This window comes from Leguminivora glycinivorella, chromosome 18 (assembly GCF_023078275.1).
Source record: "Leguminivora glycinivorella isolate SPB_JAAS2020 chromosome 18, LegGlyc_1.1, whole genome shotgun sequence".
NCBI classification, from domain to species: Eukaryota; Metazoa; Arthropoda; class Insecta; order Lepidoptera; family Tortricidae; genus Leguminivora; species Leguminivora glycinivorella.
Window position 1 is genome coordinate 18,322,744 of NC_062988.1, and position 22,076 is coordinate 18,344,819.

The following is a 22,076-nucleotide window of genomic DNA, read 5'->3' on the forward strand; positions in this document are numbered from 1 at the left end:
CCCTATCCCTATCCCTTACCTATCCCTATCCCTATCCCTAACCCTAACCCTATCCCGTTCCTTTCACTGTCCCTGTCCCTGACCCTGTCCCTGTCCCTGTCACTGTCCCTGTCCCTGACCCTGTCCCTGTCCCTGTCCCTGTCCCTGTCCCTGTCCCTGTCCCTGTCCCTGTCCCTGTCCCTGTCCTTGCCCCTGTCAAATTATCACGATAGGAGGTGAACTTTGAAAAATCCTTTCTTAGTGCTCCTCTAAGGAACTTCCGTGTCAATTTGAAATCTCTTGAACCAGAAGTAAAGATAAAAACTAAACCTATACTTATGGTTATATTGGATATTTTAACCCCGTTGCTCAACAACAGGGGAGAAAAATTTCTTTTCCACCTCATTAGATTTTAAAATCGTTGTATTTATCGTGATCAGCGACCCGATAAACCATAAAAACGATACCCATATTGTGTTTTTGACTTAACCCCCTTTGCACCCCTTCAGGGATCAAATTTTCAAAAAACCTGAAACATGTATTTAGTCATATGTCTTTAGGAATTCTCCTGTGAAGTTTCGAATAAAATAGTCAAACTAATCTTGTTTCCCCATACAAACTTTGAACCCCCATTTCACCCTTTTAAGAGGAGAATTTTGAAAAATCCTTTCTTAGTGCTCCTCTACGCCATATAAGGAACATATGTGCCAAATTTGAAATTTCTAGGACCAGCGGTTTCGGCTGTGTGTTGATATGTCAGTTAGTCAGTCAGTCAGTTTCTTCTTTTATATATTTTTTGATATTTAAACCCCATTGCACTATAACGGGGAGAAGATATTTCACTTCCGCCTCGTTAGATTTTAAAAGCGTTGTATTTATCGTGATCAGCGACCCCGATTAATCATAAAAACGATACCCATATTGTTTTTTTACTTTATCACCCCCTTTTCACCCTTTTAGGGGTTAGATTTTCAAAAAACCTGAAACACGTCTTTAGTCATGTGTTTTTAGGATCCCTCCTGTGAAGTTTCGAATAAAAGAGTGAAACTAACATTGTTTCCCCATACAAACTTTGAACCCCCATTTGACCCCCTTAGGAGGCGAATTTTGAAAAATCCTTTCTTAGTGCTCCTCTACACTATATAAAAAACCTACGTGCCAAATTTGACATCTCTAGGACCAGCGGTTTCGGCTGTGCGTTGATATGTCAGTCAGTCAGTCAATATTTTCTTTTATATATTTTTTTGATATTTAAACCCCATTGCACCACAACAGGGGAGAAGGTATTTCACTCCCGCCTCGTTAGATTTTAAAAACGTTGTATTTATCGTGATCAGCGACCCGATAAACCATAAAAACGATACCCATATTGATTTTTTGACTTTATCATCCCCTTTTCACCCTTTTAGGGGTGAAATTTTCAAAAAACCTGAAACACGTATTCAGTCATATGTCTTAAGGAATCTTCCTGTGAAGTTTCGAATAAAATAGTCAAACTAATCTTGTTTCCCCATACAAACTTTGAACCCCCATTTGACCCCCTTAGGAGGTGAATTTTGGAAAATCCTTTCTTAGTGCTTCTCTACACTATATAAGGAACCTACGTGCCAAATTTGAAATCTCTAGGACCAGCGGTTTCGTCTGTGCGTTGATATGTCAGTCAGTCAGTCAGTCAGTCAGTCAGTCAGTCAGTCAGTCAGCTTCTTTTTTTATATATTTAGATGTGGATTACGTTGAAGTCGTGCTACGCAGACTACGCCGGCCAGGCTTTTATGAAGCTACGACAAGCCTACGGCGCGGCGTAGCACTTTTGTAGGCATTCCTAGTTACCTACCTACATGAACGTAGTATGAAAGAGGAAAGGAGAAAACCAATTATCCATACAAATGCTGCTCTCATTTTCCGCCTGGATACTGACATTTATTTTAAGTACATATTATAGTATATATTTGCGAATATATATGAATTATAAGTAAGTATATTTATTTTTGTTTGCATATATTTATATTTATGTATTATATAAGTATTTTATGAAGTTAATCAGTTGTTTTCGATAATTGTCATTGTCATTTTTCTTTCTCCTTGCACCATTTTTACATGTCTCTGTTTGGCCCGATGGTTGACTGGTAGAGGTTTTTGTTTTATTTGTGCAATAAAGTTTAAATAAATAAATAAATATAGTCATGACTATATTTATTTTCAAAATGTCTATTCTTCATTTCCTGCCACCCTAAGGTTGTCTGGTAGAGATCGCTTACAGCGATAAGACCGCCTGTTGCTACCTATATGTTTAATGTCTGCTATCTGTAATCTGTTATCCTTGTGGTGCAATAAAGAATATTTACTTACTTACTTATAGTAATCATAGTTTTTTCACTGTTTAGATTTTTCGATTGTTGAAAAAAGTAAACCTGTGCATAAAAAAGTACATAAAATTGTATCTTAATTTTCTATACTTAATAATGTCTTGAGAGGAATATCAAGATTACATTTGTATCAAAAGTTGATTGCGCGCGGCTCGTCGTTCGTCTTGATCTTGATGCTAAACAAACGGCGAAGTATTAATTAAATTTGTAGCGAAGCAGATGAACACGAAACAAATTTAACGAAAGTCCGTTTTCAACACTTGAACCATCTGACCTTGTTCCAAGTGTACAAACACACGACAGGACATGTCACCAAAAGAAAACGCACGAGTTAACCTAAATCAGGCAATTATACAAAATGTAATCCAAAAGGATACAAAATTTATATCAAATCTTTTGAAATTTAAATTTTATCACGTCGGGTTTAAGTACAAAATAGGTATTTATGTGTGGTGGTTACGTTTTATAGTTTAAAGATAGTAGAAGTTGACAATGAAGCTGGCAGGAAGCCAAACTGAGAGCTGTTGTTTCCAACGCTATTTGAGAGCATTTGGTCAAGGAACAGTTCAACTGTTTACTTGTACCGATCCCATTTATGATTTGTTACTAGCCACCATTTGTGACCAGCCGAAATGAGGCCGATCTTGGTATATGGATGCAAAATTTAGACCCTGAAGGAGGCAAAAAACTCTTAATAGTGGCAGAGAGGAAGTTCTTCAGAAAGATTCTAGGCCCTGCGAGACGAGAGGATGGCTCTTGGAGAGTCAGGAAGAACTAGGAGGTGGAAGAACTAGTGGGCGAGCCCAACGTCTTAGGGACCATCCACACTCATAAGACGCATGTCTCGGGGCGCGCAACGGACGGCGTGGCGGAGACGTCCGTTGCGCGCCCCGAGACACGCGACGCTTAAGTGGGAACGCTGCCTTAGGCGAGAGCAGACTGCTCGTCTGCTTACCTGCGGCGCTGGCGATCTACAGCCACCCTAGCCGAATGACAATCGTTTACGCTAGACGCCGATCGAAACGCAGTCTGGCTCTATCGCGCCCGATACAGATAGATAGCTATATCGTGAGCGTTTGTGCATTTGGCTACGTACCCTTAACGGTGGGCAGAAAGACATATTTATTGCTGTATTAATTCCATTGTAAACGCTAAATGTACTAACTTACCGAATTTCATGAATTATTATCTGTTTTATTACCTGCAGCGGAATGTCCAGACAAACGCATACTTATATTTATTCACGCAAACGGTTCCTTCCTGGAATTGAACCAATAAACTTTACGATTCAGATTTGCATTAAATATTTATGATACTAAAGTACTTAAATATAACGGGTTGATATCATTTGCTCTTAAATTTGAAGTCTCGATTAGGGATTGCAAAACCGGACTGATTTCCGATAGCTTCGGTTAGATCCGGATTCGTTGTATACATATAAGGATATCAAAAATTATTTAATGACATTATGAAAATCTTCTTGATTTTCATTATCAAGAATTTCCACTAAGTAACACCTGATTCCATCGATTAATTAGTGATATTTATTTATTTATTATATATTTTTCGTCATTTGATTTATTATACCTGATAAATAAGAATAAGTATGTAGTTTTTTTGTTAGGCGCATGGACTGTTTGGTCAGTTGTGTTGGATACGTGGATGTGATGGCTGTTTACATAGAGCGCAAATAAAATATTTACTTATAGATAACGTCGCTGGTTGTATTGAGTTGGAAACCAAAACCCTGTGGGTTTCATTTCGTTTCGTGAGTTCAGTTTCTTTGAGAACTTCTCAGTTCTGGTCGAGTTAAACATTGATTCAAGTTGTATAAACAGCCGTATCATTCAGTTCAAGCGAGTCTGTCGTCAGCGCCTGGCTCATGCAAACTGTCCGCCTCTCAACACTTCTGCGCTGCTAGTACATTTGAATCACATTCATTTTTGTTTATTTATATTATTTGTTTGTTTAAACTTGTGTAAAGGGAAGTACGTTTTATGCTACTTCGAAAATCTTCGACGGATCGCGCCCCACTACACACGGAAACCGGACAAGCACAAAGCTCGCCTGGCCGGCCCCGAGCCCTACTACACGTGGACACAGAAGAAGAAGAGGGCAACACCACACTCATCAACATCACCACCACGCCCACGCTAACCCGAGCTGCCGGTCGCTTTCACTGCGGCCCCGAAACCGGGCCCCGCTCAAACGGTATCACCAGGCTAGGGGTCGCGGGGTCGGATAACGGCCGGTAGCGGTAGGGCTAGCAATCACCGGAAGCTCAGTCATTCCCCAAAAGACGACAGAAGACCGCCTCACGAAGAGGAGACGAGACACGCCACAGCCCCCACACTCCACAGCACCCAGCGCGGAAGGGGCCACTCACACCCCAGCTGCCTGTCGAATAAAGGCCTACCACACATGTTTTATGCTAAGCCAGAGGCAATAACTAAGCTTACCGTTGGCTTACCGCTGTGTGCTGCAGCTCCGCTCCTCGGTATATACTGAGGCCTCAGAACTCTGATCACTGTCGCCTTCTTCCGCTCCATTTAATTCACACTTTATGTTATATCTCCTTCTCTTCAACTATCTCCACTTTTAAACAATCACGTCAATTCATCGCTCCGTTTTGCCGTGAAAGACGGACAAACAAAGACACACTCACTTTCCCATTTATAATATTTATATAGTATGAATATGGATTTTTTACGTCCTACTGGTACAATCTTCTGACCTGCTTCTGACACTACTGACACTGAAGGTTGTGTTTACGTTTTGAGTGATTTTGACATATAAGTGGAAGAGTAACTGTTGCAAAAACTGTTGTCTCCCAGTAGCCACGCTAATACGAATATATTTAAAGAAAGGTTGAATACTAAACTTTCAGTAACAACTGATAACAACGATTTGGTTAATGTTAGATGAATATAAAATTAGTTAATATCAGTAATATCCCAGCACAATTTATAAGACTCGTGTTGATGATTTTTTTTTCAGCGCGATCCCATGTTTGCAACACATTCCAATTGATGTAAAACAAAGATAATAAGTAGAATTTCATGTCTATGATGTCACTCTAGAATAACGCGCGGGGTATTGAATAACAAAAGCTGCTAATCCTTTTACAGAAAGAGCATTTGTTTGTTGCTGTTACAAATAATAGTTATTTGTTATACAAGGGGCAAAGTTGTTGTTTAACCGCACGTGCCAATATTGGTACCCGAGCAAGCGAAAGATTCCAATATTGAACCGCGAGCGTAGCGAGAAAAACTGGAATCTTGAGCGTTGCGAAGGTTTTAAGGCACGTAGGTTAAACAAACTTTGCCACCGAGTGAAACACAAACTTTTTCACCACACCAACACGAACAAAATACTGACTATAAAACATCAAACTAAATCAAATCCAGCAATCTATTCCATATTTAAGATTTAAAATAATTATTTGTAGGTAAATTATACCAGCCAGCTCAAGGCATCAAGTTAAAATTTGTATGAAATTACTTTGCACTCTTGTGGATAAAATGCAATTATGCTATCCGTTTTCGAATAGCAAAATTGATCTTTAACAGTTGGTGTGGTGAAAAAAATAATGTTACGTTCATCCCTTTAAAAATAAAAAAAAATAAAAAATAAAAATAAAATTCATTTATTTCAGAAGACAGGTTCCATAATATGGTTAGATTGGTTAGTAGCTCTAAAACTTAATAACTATGTTAGACTAATTTAGTACAAATAAAATAAAACATTAACACAACACAAACAATACTTTCACGGATCCCTCACGTGCAGATCCACGATGAACCCTTTAAACCTCATTTTCAGTTAATTTATTGGTGTTCCGTTCACACTAGAAACGTAAGATTTAAAACACAAATTCCTTTACTTCGGTCTCACCTCACCTTAATGCAAACAATTTACGATCCGGTCTAGCCTAGTCCTAGACGGGATTAAAATAGACATCCGTTTTCAGTTCATTCTGTTTTAAAAATCACGTTGAATATGTGTAATGGAAATCTGTTACAAATGTTATTTACATAGCTGGGCATTAACTCGTTAATCCGTTAATCGTTAATTAACGAAGTTAACATTTCGATTAACGGATTAACATACATACATACATACATACATACAATCACGCCTGTATCCCATAAAGGGGTAGGCAGAACACATGAAACTTCTAAAGCTTCAGTGCCACTCTTGGCAAATAAGGGGTTGAAAGAAAACGAAACTGTGACATTGCAGTGACAGGTTGCCAGCCTCTCGCCTACGCCACAATTTAACCTATATCCCATAGTCGCCTTCTACGACACCCACGGGAAGAAAGGGGGTGGTGAAATTCTTAACCCGTCACCACACAGGTGACGGATTAACTTTTAAGTTAACTTGAAAAAATGTTAACGGACTCGTTAACTTCCGTTAAATTTCTCCGAGTCCGTTAATCGTTAATCTAGTAGGGCACAGGCGCCATCTGCGCTGCGAAATGCCGGTTTAAATCCTAGGTTTTACCGATGTCGATTGCTAAAAGTCCGAAATATTACCTAAAAAAGTATTCTTCACGTGGATTTGATTTTACTAACTTTGATTCGGTGAATCCTAAGCTTAAATATTTAAAGAAAAGTTCATTTTTTTCACGTGTTAACATTAACGATTAACTTTAACTTTTAAATTTGAATGTATCGATTATAACTTTTTTATAAATTAATTAACGAAGTATGATTAACGGTCATATTTATTTATTACAAACACAATTTGAATAAACAAAAAATTAAAATATGTAGGTCGTTTAATTTAATTTAGCATTTCGGAGCATAGTTTTTATTCGTTATCCATTACCTAACTCAAATTTAAAAAATTAAACAATAATTATGCTTTGGCACATGAAGAATAGAGGTACCTACTTCATGTTTTGGCATATAATTTTCTGAAAGCGTTTTTCATAGAAAAGACACGAACTGTGATAGACGGACCGACAGATAAAGTGTACCTGTTTTTTTTTTTGGAGTTTGTGGCACGAACGAAAAGCTACATTGTGGTACATTTTACTTGAGAACGTCACAAAAAATTCTACATTATATTCCTAGAAAACGTCACAAATGGAGGTTTTTAAGAAAAATCCCATGTCAGTATCCAGTACAGTTTATTCCGAAAATACCATCATTCTTAATTCCATTTTCCCTAATACAGTCTTCGCCGTCAAACGGCGCCCCGTCGAGCTCAGGCTGCCGCGTGCCCTCCGGCGGCAGCCCCCAGCGCGGCCGGCAGCCGTTGTGCTTGTGGTAGCGGGGCAGCCGGTTGTCGCGCACCATCTCATACGCCAGTCGCGCTACACCGCCCTGGTAGTCGCTGATGCCCGTCTTCCAGAGACAGGGGCGCACGTAGCCGTATACTGGAAGTTGAAATGAACATTTTCGTATCAGAATATTGTCTTCGGTTACCGCGATAGTTACTCATGAAATAAAACTATGGAACTAACTTAGAAATCTATATTATTTGTGGTCATGGTTCGTTAATATTTCTTGTAAGTGGGTAGTTTTTGCACATTTTAATTTTTCCTCAGTCACCCGTTGACCACGAACGCTGTAAAGAGTTCGAAACGTCGGGATGTATTTTAAATTCATTATACGCGATTTAATCCGTTTCCATAGTTTTATTTCATGATTTTCGTATCAGGTTATACTTTTATAGACGATCAACCAAATCTTTTTGAGTGGTATGGTTCATCGATGATTCCGTCAACGTCAACGTCAATTTTTGGTTGACCGTCTATAATTTTGAGTAGGGAAGTGATATATAGGTATAGGATAAAGGCTTCATGAAAAAATCCTGCAGCTGTGAATGTCATATCTTGCTACTAAATGTTAGGCAGTTATAAATCATATATTGTTACTGGCAGAAGTGGCAAGGGCCTAACTAAAATAAAATGACATCCGACAGAGAGTTCACTTCAAATATAATATGAAAGTTTGCAGATAGTTACGTATTCTACCAAAATAATAACTGGTTCAAGTCAATCATTATGAAAAGCACAGCAGGTGGGTAAGTGCCTGCCTACATAACTACACCTACTTATATTATTATTTGAATGGCAATGACAAGGAAAAGTTGATTCATTAAAGTCAAAACGCTCCTTATTTCAAATCGCTTTCCAAATCCAACATTATAGTAAACCGAAGCGATAAATCAGTAATAATACAAATGTTTACACTCCTTTGTTTTCTTTGTCGATAATCGCGTCAATATCGAGCATGATTTACATTACGATCATAAAATTGAGATCGCGCGTTGATTTATACTAAACCTGGCGTTTGTTTATTTCCATTACTTTATAACGATTGTTCATCAGAACCTGTAGCCAAAAGAACTATCAGTCACGGTCCGTATTGTATCGTAGTAGTGGGGTGCATTGGGGTCATTTCGAAAGTCACATATCATAATAATCACCATTATTTCCATCATATTAAGATTCTACTTTCGAAATTACCCGAGCATTTCTGTGCTTCGAAATTAACCCAGTGCACCCTAGCAAAATATTTTTCCATCGTATTTTCACGGAAACGCACGAACGTGTCATGCGATTTTGCTGAAATCGTTTACGAGTAGGTAAGTACAAGAAGTACCTGCTAACATTGACTGAAATAGCATTGAAATTACGAAGGAAAAGTATTATGCACTACATCAGTATCATAGTTATCGCTCTTATGTATGCATGCATTTGCGTAGCGGTGGCTACGGAGCGTCAGCGATAGTACTCTTGGCTAAGGGCTTTTCATCACTCACCTCATGCCTCCGGCCGCATAACAAATTGATACATCATTTAATTCGTTGACACCGTTTCAAATAAACTTAACATCTTAATAATAAATGTGAGACTGTGGAGCATTTTATGATAATCTTCGAGGAATTATTTAACTTTGAATAACAGTAAATAAGTGTAACGCCAGAGTGGACGCTCGGAGCGGAGCGATCGGCGGGGCGGGCAGCGGAGCGGGCGAGGCGTACACCCTATACAGCGTCGACTCAGGACACTTGAATAAGATTCAATTGTTTGACATGCACGCCGCATGCGTCGCTTGCTGCACGCTCAAATTGGGCACTCCGGCCTTAGTGCGTTTTCACATTATCCGATCCGACATCGGATGTCGGACATTATCCTATACAGATCATGAGTCGTGACAGTGAACAGGGTACTGGATTTCATAATGTCAACACTAAATTGATTTTTTTTTTTCTTAACTATGACTTAATTGATAGTTATTAATCATCAATTAAGTCATAATTATAATTGATAATTAGCTATCAATTAAGTATTTTTTTTTTTTTTTTTTTTTATATTTTTATCAATTAAGCCAATTCAGTGTTGCCCCATTATGAAAGTTGCTCATCCCCAGTACTTCCTGATTGTTTGATTTTTTCCTTTGAAATCCTTCCTACTTCTACTGGATCGGATAATGTGAAAACGCACTTACGCTAAGGGCTCCAACGCTTTACTTTGAAAACTTCTACGCCATGCCGTAACTTAGCGTTAGTGAAGAAAGTTTCAAGCGCATAGATAAGAAACTTAAGCCTCATTTGAATTTGCAATTCTATTCAAATTCCATTGAGTAGTGTACTTAGATTATTCTTCTATTTATAAACATTGTCATTAAGTTTACTTGCTTAAAAATATGTAGGTACTTAACCCTCTTATTGCAATACATAGACGACATAGGTAGGTAAATATGAACCTACTTTCTTCATTAGTCTGATATCTCCAACACTAACTATTCAAGGTCAGCCCTGGTGCCATCACAAATGGGTTTGTTAGGCATTTATTTTTGTGAATTCCAAATGCTAGGGAGGAAAAAGGCTGAACGCCATAACTTCGAACGAAGATAAGATAATTCTTAGGGTTTGTTAACTATTTCTTTTTGGAATTCCAAATGCTAGGGAGGAAAAAGGCTGAACGCATTACAAGCGAAGCTTCGAACGAAGATATAGATAATTCTAATACATATATCTCGCCTATAATCGACTACTCTCGCCTCTGTAAATAATATTTTTTGTAGTTTTTTTTTTTAATACTATGTCGGTCGCAAACAAGCATACGGTCCGCCTGGTGTTAAGGAGTTTCCATATCCTAAGGAGGCTTGTAACTCCGAAGTGTTACATCCGTTTGGTATCCTCGTAAGGCCCACCATAGTTAGTTTTCCCATTTTGAATTTGAACCTTATTCTGTAAATAAATTAGTAAGATTTTCGTTTGTTTCAAAAATTAATGTAACAATGGAAATTCTACTTTATTCAGTTCAAGGAAGGTTCAAATTAGATTGCAACACTATGTACATTGTAATGTACATTGGGCCTTACGAGGGTATTAGAAGTTCAAAGATAATAAGCGACAGTACTTCTCAAATGCGTCTGCAGTGGCTCCAGGGTGGGCTTGTCCATGTCCTGTTCATACAGCTCCTTGGCCATCTTCATGACCTCCGTGTCCTTGAGGGCCAGCTTGGGCGCCGGCGGAGGGGGGGCCACTTCCTCCACCTTGCCCTTTTCAAGCTCGCTGCAGAGGGGCAGCTTCTTTACGCGGGGGATGAACGGGCGAGTGGCGATGGCTGGAAGCATTCAATTGAGGAGTGTCTTTTCAAAAGGACTTATTTTTATAAGTCAACAAGGTTTATTTCTCTAAGACTTATAGAAATAAGTCCTTTTGAAAAGACACTCCTCAATTAGTTGTGTTAATTCTACTTAAATACTACCCACAAATCAAAACAAGAATCCATACTAATATTATAAATGGGAAAGTGTGTGTGTCCGTTTGTTTGTCCGTCTTTCACGGCAAAACGGAGCGACGTAGGTATTGACGTGATTTTTAAGTGGAGATAGGTGAAGGGATGGAGAGTGACATAGGCTACTTTTTGTCTCTCCCTAATCCCCCACCTCCCTAGAATGGGGGGTGCAAGTTTGCATGGAGCATTCCGCAATTTTCGAATTTGACGCGAGCGAAGCTACGGGAAAAGCTAGTATACACGGTGTTTCCGGTATCACTCAAAACCTCAGACACCCCAACTGATTTTTATTTTTTTAAACTCATCTAGAGTATTTTGATTTGCAGTAATTTGCAGCCACTGAACCGAACTTACATCTTTTAATCTGATCGTTACTTTTTTTTTATTGAATTTTTAATTTTCTGTACAGCTCTACTTGACTTTTAGTTCTACACTCAATAAAGTAATTGCTAACTACCATCATAAACCATAACACTATTTATTTGTGTACGTTACTGCAACGACATAAGGTTTACCAATAGACAGCTAAGATGTCACTGTAAAACACTTTAAAGCTTTGTCACAGTAAACTTCAAATTGGACAGGTAATCGCAGTAAGCAAATAAACTCAATATTCAAAATGACAAGGTTGTAATTAGGTACGAGATCAATTTGTTATGACTTATGATAAACATTAAGATTAAACTGACAAACAACGTCAAACTAGTAGCGGAAAAAAAAATCGTCCAAGTAACCAGCCAGTATTAATACCCCTAAATACTGAAAAAAGGTAAACAACCTCTTAGCAATGCGATATACACAATGTTGTATTACGAGTACAATAGAATGGGCACGTATTTTTTACGTTTTAATAATACTAATTTAAATAAAAATATTACCCCCATCAAGATATAGCTCAATCGATTCTACTCTCGATTCTGAACAAACTGTTTTCAGGTTTTTAGTGTTAAGTGAAACACGGTGTATTAGGTAATATGTCGGAGACTCGGAGGCAAACCGGATATTTTTTATTACAATTATTTTGACAACCCTAAATAGCCGAAAGGAATAGTGCCATGCATTGACAACACAACACGATTTGACACTGAAACTAAACTTCCATTTTGTGGGAAGTGTCCTTTCTGTGCGTAAGTACACTATTTATCTTGCAGCTATACCTATTTGCAGTAATTTGCAGCCACTGAACCGAACTGACGGACTAACCTGGGTCGAGATGTCCGCAGTACTCGTTGAAATACGTAGATCGTCCTCGAAGACTCTTCATTGTCTTCTTAATGAAAGCTTCGATTTCTTCATCACTCCACACTCTCTAAAATCATAAATCGTAAATAGGTTCTCTTCTTTATTCAGTCGGGGATTATTCTATTCCATCTAAGGAATTTTTACAAAAGTTTTTTTTTCAAGGAAGTTTTGTTTTGAATTCCATAAGGACACAAACACAATGCTGAGTGACTGGCCTTCAAAGTTCAAACAAGGGAACCGACAATTTTCTATTTTACCTGATTGTCTAACATTTGCCAGGCTTAGGTTGTGCTTACCTCTTCAGATCCACCCTTTTTAGGATCCAACCATTTGCCTTCGAGCTTCGCCCATCGCAGCTCTGGCCGACACCTGGAAACAGTTCACATATCTATAAATATTAGATATACTGTGAGTATTCCTATAAAAAATCTTAAGTTTGAGGTTCAAAAAGACCTGTGTGACGTTCAAGCCATGGAATGGCATCAGGTCGCACAGGACAGGATCCAATGGCGAAGTCTAAGTGTCGGAGGCCAAGATCTACTTCATGTCGCTGAGCCATCGCTGTAGGTACAGTCAACCAATTGGAACCAATAGGCCACTCTACAACCATGTCAAAATGAAAAGCAGTAAGAGATTTCTTACAATCTGATTTATAACGGCACTATGACACAGTTCTACAGTGGCCAAGGGTTCCAATTGGTTGACTGTAAATATACAAAATCCTAGGCGAAGTACTTTGTATGGGTTAAGAATAGATATATGAATGTATACTTACATTTTAGTCTTTCTGATAGGTTTCGCGCGGTACTCATCGAAATATTCAGTTAGGAAAGACATTTTCACTCACAATTTTGCTTATAAATAGAAAAACTAGTTAAATTATAGTAATTAATTTACGAAATAATCTAGCCGTAAACCTATTGACGTTCCAAGTCATAATAATGTCATCAAACATGTGAGGTCATTGAGGTCGAGTATCATAACATTCATAACACAAAAGTTTTTATTGGGCGAGTTAGATTACTAACTAATTAGCAACCAATTAGTCTTAATAACGTAAATCTAAAACGTATCAAATTGATTCAATTTGCTCTTTGGATTGCTCTTCATCTTGGTAATATCAACCCGTACAATCAACCGACAAAAAACGGTAACCGATTTTTTTAATTTCTAGCGCAGGATTACGTCACTCGAAAGAAGAAAAGCTGCTGAAAACGGCGAATTACGCGAGCGATATAAATTGGGAATATAATAGTCTTATATTTCAATATAACTATAATTAGTAGAATTAAATGGAGTGTTTTTTTGTAGTTTCATGTGCTCTGATACGAATGTTATGTATGTATGTAAATGGAGTGTTTTCAGTCGATACGAGTTACGAATTTCCTCTTCGCACGAGTGTCGTACGAACGACGTTTTACAGTGCATATTTATAGCCATTTCAATTTTTGACATAGTTGCGTAATAAACTCATTACCTAACTAGTGCGGAAATATCGCGCCATAACCCATTTCACCGTTTTCCACACTTTCCGCAGGCTTTCGAAAGGCAAAATCAAGCACTAAAAATTACAAAATCGGCCCCCTGTACCATATTCTTATGGATCACGATTTACGATGGAACAAGTGATCGCAATTTGGTACCAGCGGTTGACAACGCGGCGGCCCGCGCACTGTAATGGCACGACATGAGTTTTTCTTGAACTTTACCTTCGTAATAAGGCTTATCGCGGTTTTGCATGTTGCACGATTATGACACAGGCGTGTTCAACATTTTATTTTTTTGTTATGTAAGTATTAGGTATTAGGATTGTCTTTTTTGTTGGAAAACGGGCAAAATATGCCTTAAGACGCGTTTTATCACGCTAACATCAGGGTGGCTAGCCGAATGGCACAATCGCTCACGAAACGCTCACGAAACGTTTATCTATCTCTATCGCGCTTGCGTATTGGCGCGACAGAGCCAGCGGCGTATCGCTTTCGTTTGGCGTCGGAGAAATGCCATTCGGCTACGGGGCCTGACAACTAAACAATATTACAATACAATACAAATACTCTTTATTTCACACCTCAATACAGGAAACAACATAGTAAGTATAAACTACAACTTAAGAGGTAAAAGAAGAGGCGGTCTATCGCTAAACATTTAAATTGATAATAACCCTTTGTTACCCTATAATAACCGACCATTATTTAAAGGTATTAGTAGAGTACTATTTTAATATTTTAAAATCTCCCGATTATCAATCTTATACTTTTAAACGAGCAATTCTTGTATATTTATTTATTTATTTATTTATTTATTTATATACACCGACGATCTCGGAAACCGCTCTAACGATTTCGCTGAAATTTGTTATGTGGGGGTTTTCGGGGGTGAAAAGTCGATCTAACTTTAGGTCCCGGAAAACGCGAATTTTCGAGTTTTCATGAGTTTTTCTTCGCGCGCCATCTCGTGTGGAGTAGTTGCATTATTAAGACAGAATTCTTTCGCTCGATGTAGGTACTATTTATTGCAAAAACTAGATGGCGACGGCGACACAGGTCAAGGCCCCGTATACGAAGCAACAAACATTGAGTAACTTATGAATCGCGGGCGAGGTGTAATAATTTTTTCAAGTCATTTCATATTACTGAAAAAAATACTTACCACGAATAGAAAATTACACAAATTTTTTTAATGACATTTTTTGTGGCGGAAGCGCGCCATCTCGTGTGGAGTAGTTGTATTGTTAAGACAGAATTCTTTCGATCGATGTAGGTACTACTTATTATCAAACTAGATGGCGACACAGGTCAAGGATACGAAACAACAAACATTGACTAACTTATGATTCGCGGATGACAAAACTTGCGTATTCATTAAGTGCTTTAATTATTATTACGAATTTTAAGCTTCTTCCGTTATCTCAGTAGTATTTTTAAAATTAAATACTTCAAACAGAAGTGCATTGTAGAATTATCCGGAAATAATAGGCACATACCGCCATCTGTTAATTGTAATCCGTACTAGCAAGTACTGTTATTTTAGAACTATGAACAAGTAAAAACGAGCATTTCTTGTATATTCCTTTATTTATTTATATAGACGTTCGCGGAAACCGCTCTAACGATTTCGATGAAATTTGTTATGTGGGGGTTTTTGGGGGTGAAAAATCGATCTAGCGAAGCCTTATCGCCATCTCGTGTGGAGTAGTTGTATTGTTAAGAGAGAATTCTCGGGCGGTGAAATTAACGACCATATAGCTGCGCTTAGCTCAGCGATGAGGTCGATCTACTTAATAATGTTCACAGACAGATCGCATGTGTCAGGGTTTCGAATTTCGGCCAGAAGTTTTTGTTTTTATTTTTTTTAAAACAGTTTTTTTTTATATAAAGACGTGATATAATAAAATAGAACCGAGCGAAGCTCGGTCACCCAGATATTATTACAATTATAATAACAATCATGTTCATGAGGGGAACGTTAAAATTAAGTTCTCAATTTTCCGCTAGATGTCGCTGTGCCGTCCGCGTCGCATTTGTACATCGCGGTGTTAAGATTTTTCTCAGAACCATGGGGTCGCGCAGGCATCCCTCGTACCGTTACTCTGGTTTCCCTTCAAAACGAATAAATCTTTCGCCTTTTACTAAAGATTTCCGTGGAGGGGAACACTCGAATGAGTCTAAACTCTATTTTTGACGCCCTGCCTACAAGCTGGGCTTATTAATCTTTAAATAAGTTAACCGCACCGTTTTATATTATGTAAACGACATATTAACCTTTTATCGTACGTAAATCAATTTGTACGGCATTCAGTCAGTGTCACTTTAGTCTATGGTGTCACTGAACATCAACTCTGGCATACTGTGGGGTCTACTATGGTTTACTATAATGAAAATAATACAAAGCTTCATTCACGATGGCGCGCAGATTTGACAAATCGAACTTTTGATGTCATGACAATACGAGCACACACACGTCTTCGTAAAATATCTATTCGGTAGGAATAGTTTAACCCCATTTCTTATCATTTTTGTCTGTGTTTTTTTTATTTTCCTTTTGTCTATTTTGGAATTCGGTGCACTATAACGTCCCTGTAACGCAAAGAAAAACCACAAGAGCTATTGATTCCTTAATAAAAGCATTTTTTATTTAATTGCTCTTATTTTCAATCAAGTTAAATAAGGGTGACAGCTGGTTTTAACTTTAATTAATATACAATTAAATTTTAAGATTTAAATTGCCATACCCATCTTGGGTCCATGAGGTACTGACTACTTCGCATGTAAAAACCATATTGTAATTACCATGGAAAGAATAAAGAATAACTAGACTAGAGCTACCAAAAGCAAACTGAGTGGCCGAAGGTTGTCGACACCCGCAAGTCTGCAGCGGTCTCTCGTCCCGTGACGTACCATTTTTATACCGGCCGCCTGACTACCGACCGCATCCGTACGACAGCCCAGCTGAACCCTTTTAACTCGTTTACATCTCTAGTAGCTCTAAGATTACAGGGCCTGAGACCCCGAACTTGTGGACGATAATTATAAATTTTTTGCTCCCACCATGAGATGACCTTGGCACGTAATTAACAAACTCAAAAAATTTAATGGTACATAACTCATTATCATTCATTAATTCATCATTACATTATTTCACATATTAAAAAAAAAAGATTAATTGAATTCAGCCGCCCGTATCATTCGCGGGGACTGGAATCAGAAGTTACAGAATAAAAAAAAAAAAAAAAGACCTTGGCACGGCCCGGTACGGTACGCGTGTTAGGTGAGGGCCTTTATGGCCCCTGTACACACATGGCCAACGGTTCCACCAGCCCTTTGTGAAACCCCTTGGCCAAGATAAGAGCCGCTGTTTACACATTGGCGAACCAATCACTTGGCATTGGCTCTTCATGAAAGATGGACGTGTAATGAAAAAATCTAGGAAATTCTTGGTCATAGACGTTGTCAGAAAAAAAATATTAAAAAATAATAACCCCGTAGTAAAATTAAATTATTTGCAATATTAACAATTTTTTGAATATTCTGATAAGAACATTTATATTTTTTAGGAAATACATGAAACATTTGCAAGGTTATTTTATTTCCTAAAATCTACACTATTCCATTAGACAGATATTAAAAATGATCATTTCATAAGAGGTACGTCGGCATTTCTATTTACCGCTGTTCATTTTTTTTTTATGAAATAGGCAGCAAACGAGCAGACGAGCCGCCTGATGGTAAGCAGTCATCACCGCCCATGGACATAAGCAACATCATGGGAGCCACTTATGCGTTGCCGACCTTTGAGAACCCTAAATACCTGCTTCTTGAAGAACCCCATGTCATACCGCAAGGGAAACACCTCAGAAGGAAGCTCATTCCACAACTTGCACGTTGCATTGTTCTTAACGCAGTCACTGCCACCCTCTTTTCCTTTTCACACTTTGCTGTGGGCCCCAAACGCACATGTGAGTTCAACCTATTGCCCAGTCAGTTCAACGTACTATCAGATGCAAAAGTGCATGGAGAAATTATGAATGAATTCATAGATGAATTCGCCATGCACTTTTATATTCATATTAATTCATACAGGATCACTTCAAAATGCAGAACTCATATATGCGTCGAAGGCACTGGATGGAAGTCACTACATACTACGAACGCGTGTGTTGAAGGCACTGGGTGAAAGTAACGAAAACGCATATATACGTGTAGCACTTAATGCGTTAAGAAATCATTAAATCAAAATTAGGATAGTCCGGTGGTTAAGCATTACGCACTTTAATGAATAAAATTAAAAACCTGAATATTGTGACAGTATTTATAACCAAGCATGCAAAGAGCATTGAATACAAGGATTCAAAATAGTATGGTTTACTACTATTCTTATTTAACATATTAACCAAACGGTGGGTACAGCCTACAGCGGTAAATAGAAGTACCAGAGTATGCATGATGATGATGATGACGCAACGTTTAGTATTTACATTCCCCGCTAGATGGCGCTGTACCGTCCGCATAGCATTTGTGCATCGCGGTGTTATGATTTTTTTCAGAGCCACGGGGTTGCGCGAGCATCTCGCGTATCGACAACTTATTTAATCTATGAAATTCTTCACGAATTTTTGACGCCCTGCTCTGTTTACGCAAGGGCACATGAAATAAAGGTTCCTTTAAATAGTAGATAGCGTCACATGCTAAATAAATCAAAGGATTCCACTGAATTTTGGTTCTAAAATATTATTTAACCCTTTAATCAGTAGCGGTAATATACTTGCTACTATAATTAAAACAAAAACACATCACTACAATAAGAATTACAGTTCAAAATGTAATAGATACAAACAAATAGGTTAACAAAGAAATACGCAAAAAGTTCACATTGATCCCTTTTAACGAGGCATAATAAACCCCTTTTCAAATAGGTTATGTGAAAAAAATATATAATTGTTACACTTTATTACGATTTACAGGAAAATAAAGCATTACTCCCCAAAGATAAGTTTAAAGTTTCTTTTCTTATATTTTTTTATAGTTATGTACCGGTCTTGCCGCAGTAACGCAAACGCTGTCGTGTCGGCCGCAAGTAAATCACGGCCGTATTTTTAGCTTTCTTGTAAAACTGTCTCTGCCGAAGGTCATTATCGAGCGCTCCTGCAGTCAGCTTCCGTGGAAAGATTGTATACCCGTAGGTATTATGAAATTGAATGCAATAGACTAAGGAAAATTCACCAAGGGTGCCCAAGGCTGAAATCGAACCAGCTTTCTCAGCTAACGCGGCAGGTGCCTAAGCCATAACTAAATAGGTCGATTTTTCTACGTCGTCTTCGTCGTCGTCGTTTTTTTTTTGGTTGAAGTCTTGGTAGCTCAGTTGGCAGAGCGCTGGAGTATCGGTCCAGAGGCCGTGAGTTCAAGTCTCACCCAAGGCAGACATTTTAAATTTATTCTAAGCCTATATTTTATGCTACTTGTTACTGAAGGTTTACCGGCCATACCTACATAGGTGTGGTTAACCTGCTCAGTCGATTCCAAATTAGATTAAGGGCGGGTTGCATTAAACCATCTGTCATCGTTAAAGCGTTAGTAAAATTTTATTGTATAGTAGATTCCATAGACGTCTGCTGCGTGACGATGATGTGTCTGGTGGCTGATGCAACTGGCTCTAATCCTATTTTTTTTCATTACATGTATGAATGGTTAATAAAATGTAAGTTCACGAAAGCTGGCACAAATTAAATGAAAGAAATAAGACTACTGTGGTATAGTATCGGTACTATCGGTGTACAGTCAAAGCCGCCATCAGTGGATGTCATACACACCGCACTTTCATTCACACATTCATTCCAGCTCTTGTGAACGAACTTGTTAGCATTTTTACAATATATCACTACTTCTACAAATTATATTTAATGCTGAATGTCAAAAGCTACCTAGGATGGGACAATGGAACAATTACAGTGAAGTAAAAAACAATAAAAATACAAATATATTGTTTACTTTGGACATATAATTATTAACATTAAAACGAGTGCTTAACTTAACCAAAATTAAAAATAAGTGTACAAGACACGAAGTCACCAGTGTGATTCAATTCATTGTCATAAAAGCTATGGACTAAAATAATATCTTAATTACTTCATATGGAAAAGGTCAATGTGACGGTTTCAAGCAAAAGGGCCCAGTCGGTAGTCAATGTGCTATTATCAAAAACCAAATAAGTCGACTTTATCTACAGAAGACGCTGTGGACCCTTTTTTAGGAACACGCCACACACTAATATACATGAATAGAATACATATGGTACAGATTTTCTCTCATCAACAATATACAAATATTGAACAATTATGTAAAACGTAACTTACAGAATTAAATTTGCTGTTCGTATCGAAAAATATAAGGGTTAGTACCTATATTAATAAAATTTATTTGTATGGTTCAAATGTCCTTATAAATCACAACCCTTAGGTTTTATTACTAAGGATTTACGATATTAAATGCAATCTTCTATTTCATACAGTCAAAATATTTAAAACTTATAAAATGAAGTAACTAAGTTGAGAATACAATGTACTTGAATTGATTTTACGGCATTTCTGTAAGTTGTACCTCCAACTTCCAATTTAGATTAGAAAAAATTCATACATTTATTTATTTTGTTTCTCTATTTCTTACGGTCATAGAAAACATAACCGAATAAACCAAGAAAATGAAGAGCTTAGTATGAAAATAATTCGAAAGTAGGAGGTACAATTTTGGAAATGGCTGTTACCCACACTTCTGTACACTAAGGCCACACACGTGACATTGGACTAACCTATATTATTGATACTGGATGCACGCTACATAATTTCAAAGATTGTTCGACCGTACACCACTTTATAGATTGTCACAGGTTCATGAGCAGTCATTCTGGATTTTATTGCGAGTCACACTTAAACTTTAAAATAATCGAATCATTAATATTTTTATAATCATCTTTTCGAAATACTAATGTTAAATTCGAGTGCTCGACTTAAATTTAAAACATATTGAACATTCATAAAAAAATGAATGCTGTTTATGTAGAAATAACAACATTTATATCTCATGTAACTAAAAGTAATGATAAACGCAGTCGATTTTGATATTTTGTTCCTAATACTTTCGGCAGCGGCCTTTACATATTTACAAGAGGAAATCATGAGGCCTAGGGGCCGATTTTTGAGTCTAACGCGTTCGAATTCAGAAAATTGTCACTGAAAATAATAGGCGATTCACCGTTTTCAATCGGTATTTTAGTGACAGTGAGACTCAAAAATCGGCCCCCTAGTCGATACGAGCGATCACGTCTAGCCCTCACCACGGAAAATATAATAGTACAAGTACAGAAGGTTCACTCCTTCGATGTTCACAAAATGCCGCCATTCCAAATTCTTGCCTACATCAACAAAAGGACCGTACGCGAGCAGCCGACATTGAATTAGAATGCGCCGCGCGAAGGTCGTCGCCGATAGACCGCCGGCATGTGCTCGTAGCGCGGCGGTGGAGCCGGAGTGAGCCGCCCCTGCCCTTACCGTTAATAGTACACGCGTCGGTTTTTTCAAATGCTAGGCGTGATCGAAGATCTGAGAGACAGCGATTTATGTCCTTCTATATGTCGGAGATTGAGTCAATTATATCATTGTTGGAAACGACACAAGCTACCGGTATCTATCATGCTTTACGGATAGCCTTTTTGTCTACGTCTAGTTCTGTAGGGGCCGGTTCACTCTAGGAGCGGATTGCATCATCATCGGAAGATATTTGAGTGGATTTGTTTAGTCTCCAGCTAGAGTCACATCGTTAATTTCCTGTGTTGGGCTCGAATCGCGCAAAATACACAGCGTAGTTAGTGTAGCCGAGACCTTTGGCGTGTTTGCATTATCTCGTTCGAGTTGACCGATACTCGTTCTGTTTATCGATGATCGGCTAAATGTCATTTTTAGAAATGATATAAAGATTGCAATTGTCTAGTGATAAATTATATTTGTTTAGTCGACGTCTAGAATCGCATCTCAGTTGACGATGTAGCCGACTAGAAGCGCGCACCGTATATACACAGCGACAACATCATGCTTAGCGTAGTAAATACGCTTGGAGTACTCGAGTATCTCATTGCAGGTGACCGAGTCTGTTTAGTAGTGGATTTTTGACATTATTTTTCACATTTAGGGCCAGTTGCATCAACCACATTTGACAGACACATCATCGTCACGCAGC

General features: G+C 38.1%; 2 protein-coding genes and 1 non-coding gene across 3 annotated transcripts in view; 1 reads left to right on the top strand and 2 right to left on the bottom strand.

The window, feature by feature from the left end:
• Positions 1-7,465: 7,465 nt before the first annotated feature.
• LOC125235805 lies at positions 7,466-13,281 on the bottom strand. The gene is made up of 5 exons (XM_048142393.1): positions 13,127-13,281; positions 12,648-12,720; positions 12,313-12,418; positions 10,729-10,935; positions 7,466-7,731 (listed from the first exon to the last, which is right to left on the bottom strand). Exons 1-5 carry the CDS (start codon positions 13,186-13,188, stop codon positions 7,466-7,468), a joined length of 714 nt encoding a protein of 237 aa, XP_047998350.1. The 5' UTR covers positions 13,189-13,281.
• Positions 13,282-15,935: 2,654 nt separating this feature from the next.
• Positions 15,936-16,053, top strand: LOC125236199. Its single transcript, XR_007178184.1, has one exon. It is a non-coding gene; the product is annotated as a U5 spliceosomal RNA (small nuclear RNA).
• Positions 16,054-19,817: 3,764 nt separating this feature from the next.
• The window catches only part of LOC125236197 (putative oxidoreductase GLYR1 homolog), a 103,668-nt gene continuing 101,409 nt past the window's right edge, over positions 19,818-22,076 (bottom strand). The window contains 1 exon segment of the mRNA XM_048142908.1: positions 19,818-22,028. The gene's annotated coding sequence lies outside the window, so the exon portion shown is untranslated.

Bases quoted from the DNA above. Each gene is read 5' to 3' on its own strand.
- LOC125235805 (XM_048142393.1), bottom strand. From the start codon at position 13,188: ATGTCTTTCCTAACTGAATATTTCGATGAGTACCGCGCGAAACCTATC. The intron at 12,419-12,647 runs GTAAGCACAACC...TTATGATTTTAG, and splicing joins AAAAGGGTGGATCTGAAGAG to AGAGTGTGGAGTGATGAAGA. The intron at 7,732-10,728 runs GTACTGTCGCTT...TTCAACTTCCAG, and splicing joins ACTGCAGACGCATTTGAGAA to TATACGGCTACGTGCGCCCC.